General features: G+C 37.9%; 1 protein-coding gene across 1 annotated transcript; it reads left to right on the forward strand.

Annotated features, from left to right (window-relative positions):
- Window positions 1–2831: 2831 nt before the first annotated feature.
- Window positions 2832–5876, forward strand: LOC138888072 (uncharacterized). Its single transcript, XM_070169874.1, has 2 exons — window positions 2832–3028; window positions 4214–5876. Exons 1-2 carry the CDS (start codon window positions 2832–2834, stop codon window positions 5874–5876), a joined length of 1860 nt encoding a protein of 619 aa, XP_070025975.1.
- Window positions 5877–6213: the final 337 nt, after the last annotated feature.

Raw genomic sequence — 6213 nt, forward strand, 5'->3', positions numbered from 1 at the left:
ATTAGCTACAATCCACTTTCTCCAATCACCAGTTCACCTTAAAATCTGTTGCTTCACTTTGACACTAACTCTTTCCACGTTTCCTCTTTTAATTTCTGAAAGAAGTGTGGGTTTGGCAGCATGGTAGGGACAATTTATGTCTCTATGGTGCTTCACAGTTATGTTCTTTCCAATGCAGCGTCGCTCATAGACTCAACAACTGACCATACATTTTGAATTTAACGACGTCCTAAGATATGTGTCAATCAGTTTGATTGGAATTAACGCCCAATTTGACATTTCGAAATCTAAACTCTATGCTTTTTGATTGGCGGGGAAGAGAACCATCTGGAGGTTGGACCATCAACAGTTTCTATTAAATGCTACTATTTGGGAGATAACATTGAATCAACTTTTACTGTTTCTATTGACGAATGTAAATAACACATCATTTCTGTGATTGCACACATGAAATAGTATTATTCTCCTAGGTGCAGAAACCTCCACTATAAGCATCAAAATTATTTATAAACGCTACAGTAGTATCTGACAACTAAGGTCTGCTCTAATCTTTTTCTTTCTTCTGCACATTCCTATAAGCTAAGATGCTCCGGCTCATTTATCATCTCCTTTTTTCTCAAATGAGCAGCTTAGTTCAATTATTGAAAATGTTATTTTTATAAGTAGAACTCTATGGTGTGCAGGAAAACTGAAAATACAAAGGTAGTTAATCACTTCTACCCTTTTGTTCTTTTAACATAATCAGTTACATAGGTCCTTGCCCATTAACTGAAAATGTAAAGCAGTTAATTGGTTCTTACTTTTCTTCCTTGTACTAGACTGATTGAATTAAGCAAAGGAAGAACCTGGTTGCTGCAAATAGGAAAAGTCATATGTTAGTTGCATGGCATGATATATAATGTAAATTGTAGCAGTAGTAGGAGAACGTCATAGTATTTCTACTGTTTTTTTAAGTTTGAACTGAACGACGTCCTAAAATTTGTGTCAAGCAGTTTAATTGGAGTTAGCGTCGAATTTAACATTTTGAAATCTAAACTCTATGCTTCTTTGTTTGAGGGGAAGAGAACCATGTTTAGATTGTTTCATTAACTGTTTCTATTAAATGCTACTGTTTAGGAGATAACATTGGATCAGCTTTTACTGTGGCTGAATGTTGAATGTCATACATATTATATCTGTGACTGTTAAGGGGTCTTTGTTGAGACCTCAAGGAGATTATGGATTCAATGAATAAAGAAAAATGGCAAATAATCGTGCATCAGTTAAGGCCTATAACACCCTAGAACGTGTCTACGCTCAATAGCATATTGTGAAAGGATAGATTACAAAAGGAATTACAACTGGCTTCCTGATAGGTGGAAAAAAGTAAGCAAATTTGGTATTGGTACAATCCATATTAACAAAAACTTGACCTAACCATCACCAGATAAATAGGAGATAACAATCATATATACGAATGAGCACATGAAATTTCAGAGTACTTGATAAATGAACTACAAGATCATACCAGCACCACACATTCTTTGAGTTATAATGATAAGAGATGATAATCTATGCTGCCAACTCAAGCTACTCAACTGACTAAGTAGGCATATGACAGTTAAAATAGTGAACTAACAAAGGTAGTCAAATAACAGGCCAAGAATTACTATCTAAACCAAAAAAGACGGGACAAGTTTGCCAAAGGATCATCTCGGACGTCGCTAGAATCAATAGATACATTTTATTTTTAAGTCCATGTGAGGTGAGATGCTCTTCGAATTCTTTAGATACGCGATACCCTATCTCAACGACTGTCAATTTTTTTGATGTGTATCTAGCACTTTCATGCTTCTAGGTTTGTCTACAGTAATTTTCTTCTAAAATAGTGTTGTACTCGAGCCTGTTGTGGCTTCAGAAATTCTCGATAATGAATTAGACGATATCACAACAAAATAGAGTTTGTTTTGCTTCAGAGTCAGCAGACTGAGGGGTTGACAAGTAGCCGAACAAAATTTCACTTTACTTTTCTAAAAGACTCTATAACTTCTCGCGACAAATTCAGATTTTACGGCATGTTGACATGGAAGAACAGAAAAAACTTGTAAGAAAAAATCGAATATGCATACGGAAGCAAAAACAGCTTAAAATTTCCTCGGACGGTATGAACTTTTAACACTATATTCATCATGATTAATTTCACAGTTCTTTCAACAATTGGACGTAAACTTCGGTCTCTTACTAAATCATTTTGTTCTACTCTTTGTTTACTTTCATAGTTGCATTAGATGGTCTAATTTAAGTTTAATTTTAATATATATATATATATATATATATATATATATATATATATATATATATATATATATATATATATATATGTATGTATGTATATGTATTTTCTGATCCTTACACCATAGTAGTATCTTGTCCCTCTTCATATCTTAATGCATGTTTTAGCCATTAGGAACAAGTTATATGAGCAGGTCCTCCGCTTCATTTTGCTCATATTTATTATAATATATATCCCAGTAATTGAGTTGTCCATATTTTTTTAATAGAACTTATATGCTTTCCATGTAATTTGCTATTTTATAGGTTTTGTGTTGTAATCCATGCAGTATTTATATGATTTTAGTTCTGTTATTCTGTTCTCATTGTGATTTACATTGGCAGATGCTAAGCGGTTTACTGGAAGAAGGTTTAGTGATGCATCTGTACAGGGTGACATGAAATTGTGGCCTATTAAGGGTTTTCCAGAATCCGGTGATAAGCCAATGATTGTTGTAAACTACAAGAGTGAATAAAAGCAGTTTGCTGCTGCAGAAATCTCTTTTATGGTGCTGACAAAGATGAAGAAAATTACTGAGACCTACCTTGGATCAACTGTCAAGAATGTCGTGGTGAATGTGACTGCATACTTCAATGATTCGCAGCATCAAGCTAATAAGGATGCTGGTATTATTTCTAGGCTGAATGTTAATGAGTATTATTACTTAGCTTATAGGTGGTGCCACACTGCCTATGGTTTGGACAAGAAAACTTCTAGGTCCTTTTCTCACTACCTATTTTATAAATGATTAAATCTATTTCCATATGACTTGGATGTATTAATATCCAATGCATTTATATGTTCCATTCCGTCTACCGTATTTTCTAAATAATATTTTCTTTTCAAATGTTATATTTTACATTCTTCGCGCAACAGCGGGTACAAATACTAGTTAGAAGAAAGAGGAGGGCTAGGGAACGCCTGAAAATATGTACAGAGCTTACACTAAAATGGAGTAACTAACACTCTTAAGGGTGATGGAAGTTTGGATTATTGTCCAAGAGGGAAAATGGGAGAGAGGCGGCTAGGAGAAAATGAGATTAGAAACCCTAGAGTGAGTTTGTGTTTTAGGGATTAAGAGGGCTGATTAGGCTAGAAAATGGGGGAGAAATTCAAAAATAGTCAGATTTACAAGTGGTCATTGAAAAATAGCCATAGTTTTAAAAGACATCGAAATTTAGCCACTTTTCATGTAAAGATAAATCTGAACGAAAACGCTGTTCAAAATTTGGAAAATACTCCAGCATAATATATTGGAATTCCAGTATAATATAGTAGAACTCCACTATAATATATTGGAGGTCCAGTATACTTTGCTGTAATATACTGGAGTTCCAACAAAGTATACTGGAACTCCAGTATATTATTCTGGAACCAGCAAAGTATACCGGTCCAGCATAATATGTTGGAAGTTCATATACAGGTGCACCGAACTACAGTATATTATGCTGGACCGGTCTTTATTGCAGCAAAATAATGGCTATTTTTCTATGACTTGGCAAACGCTAGCTATTTCTGAATGACCAATCCGAAAATTGGTTAGCCCGTGCTATTTTAGCAGAAAATGGGTATGGTTTTCAGCTGCTGAAAGAGTTGGATACCGATTGGGTTGGATCTGAAGGCTTTGTTTGGGCCGAAAATCATGGCCTTTTCCTTCTTCAAATTAATTTAATTTGGGCTTCCTTATCTTAATAATTTGGGCATACTAATTATATAAATAGACATTTAGATTAATAAAAGTAAATTAATTTATATGAAATAAAGATAATAATAATACTAATAATAATAATACTAATAATAATAATAATAATAGTGGTGGTAGTAGTTGTAATATCATTAATAATACTAGTAATAATGATATTAAAGAAATGATTATTGGATTTCTTTATTGGATTTCACTAGGGCTTTTGAGTTGGTGATTGCGAACTCTAGTTTCCCGAAGAGGGAGGAGCATTTGGTTACCTTCCGGAGTATGGTGGGAAAGACCCAGATTGATTATATCCTCCTCAGGAGGTGTGATAGGGGGGTATGCGAGGATTGTAAGGTAATCCCGAGTGAGACCCTCGTGACTCAACATAGGCTCCTAGTGATAGATGTTGGTATCGTGATAAAGAAGAAGAAGAGGTTTGTACGGGGTCAACCGAGGATTAGGAGGGGTGCTTTGGCTAAGGATAATGCACATAAGTTGGAGGGGCGGCTGTTGGCTATGGGTGCCTGGAAGAGTAGTAGGGATGCTAGCTCTATGTGGACGACGACGACGAACTGTATTATGAAGGCGACAAGAGAGGTGTTAGGGGTATCTAAGGGCTACTATGGCGGGCACCAAGGCAACTGGTGGTGGAATAATGTGGTCCAAGGTAAAGTAGAAGCAAAGAAATTGGCGTACCTTGCATTAGTGGAGAGTACCGATGAGGATCAGAGGAGAACAAACAGAGTGAGGTATAAGGAAGCTAGGAAAGAGGCAAAATTAGCGGTCACAGATGCTAAGACTGTTGCGTTTGATCGTTTGTATGAGGAACTGGGGGGCAAAAGTGGGGACAATAAGCTATTTCGGCTGGCTAAAGCGAGAGAGAGGAAGGCTCGTGACCTGGATCAAGTGAGGTGCATCAAATACGAGGAAGGCAGAGTATTGACAAAAAACTCCCAGATTAAGCATAGATGGCAGACGTACTTTCATAAACTTCTGAATGAAGAGGGGAGCAGTAGCATCATGCTAGGGGAGTTGGGACACTCCGAGAGTCACCATGACTTTACGTACTATAGGCGTATCAAGGTTGAGGAGGTAGTGAAAGCTATGGGTAAGATGAGTTGGGGCAAACCGACAGGACCAGACGAGATTCCAGTAGAAATTTTGAGGTATGTGGGTAGAGCGAGATTTGAATGGATGACTGGGTTGTTTAATGCTATTTTCAAGACGAAGAGGATGCCAGATGAGTGGAGATGTAGTTTGATGATTCTTCTGTTTAAGAACAAAGGTGATATCCAAAATTGTAACAATTATAGGGGCATTAAGTTGTTAAGTCATACCATGAAAGTTTGGGAGAGGGTGGTGGAAGACAGGGTGAGGAGGGCGGTATCTATTTCTGAAAATCAATTTGGATTCATGCTGGGACGTTCTACTATGAAAGCTAGCTACCTGGTAAGGAGGTTGGTGGAACAACATAGTGAGAGGAAGAGGGATTTGCACATGGTGTTTATTGACCTAGAAAAGGTGTATGACAGGATCCCTAGGGATGTTCTTTGGCGATGCCTGGAAGTGAAAGGGGTGCCGGTAGCATACATTGAATCGATAAAGGATATGTATGATGGAGCTAAGACTCAGGCCAGGACTGCGGGAGGTGACACCGAGCTTTTTCCGGTGATTATGGGGTTACACCAAGGATCTGTGCTTAGCCCTTTCTTATTTGCTCTGACGATGGATGCCTTGACACACCATATTCAAGGGGAGGTGCCATGGTGTATGTTGTTCGCTAATAATACAGTTTTGATCGATGAGTCGCGTAACAGTGTTAATGAGAGATTGGAGGTGTGGAGGCAGGCTCTAGAGTCTAAAGTTTCAAGTTGAGTAGGACCAAGACAGAATATTTGGAGTGTAAGTTTAGCGGTATGTCGGGGGAAGCGGACGGGGTGGTGAGGCTCGACTCACAAGTCATCCCCAAGAGAGAAAGTTTCAAGTACCTAGGGTCTATTATCCAGGGAGATTAGGAGATCGACGGGGATGTCACGCACTACATTGGGGTGGGATGGATGAAATGGCGGCTAGCATCTGGAGTCCTGTGTGACAAGAGGGTACCATTGAAACTCAAAGGTAAGTTCTACAGAGCGGTGGTTAGGCCGGCTATGTTATATGGGGCTGAGTGTTGGCCAGTTAAGAATTCACATATCTAGAAGATGAAAGTAGC

This window comes from Nicotiana sylvestris, chromosome 3 (assembly GCF_000393655.2).
Source record: "Nicotiana sylvestris chromosome 3, ASM39365v2, whole genome shotgun sequence".
Lineage (NCBI taxonomy): Eukaryota > Viridiplantae > Streptophyta > Magnoliopsida > Solanales > Solanaceae > Nicotiana > Nicotiana sylvestris.

Excerpts from the sequence above, each read along its gene's own strand:
- LOC138888072 (XM_070169874.1), top strand. The coding sequence starts at position 2,832 with ATGAAGAAAATTACTGAGACCTACCTTGGATCAACTGTCAAGAATGTC. Across the intron at positions 3,029-4,213 it reads TTGGACAAGAAAACTTCTAG|GGCTTTTGAGTTGGTGATTG; the intron begins GTCCTTTTCTCA and ends GGATTTCACTAG.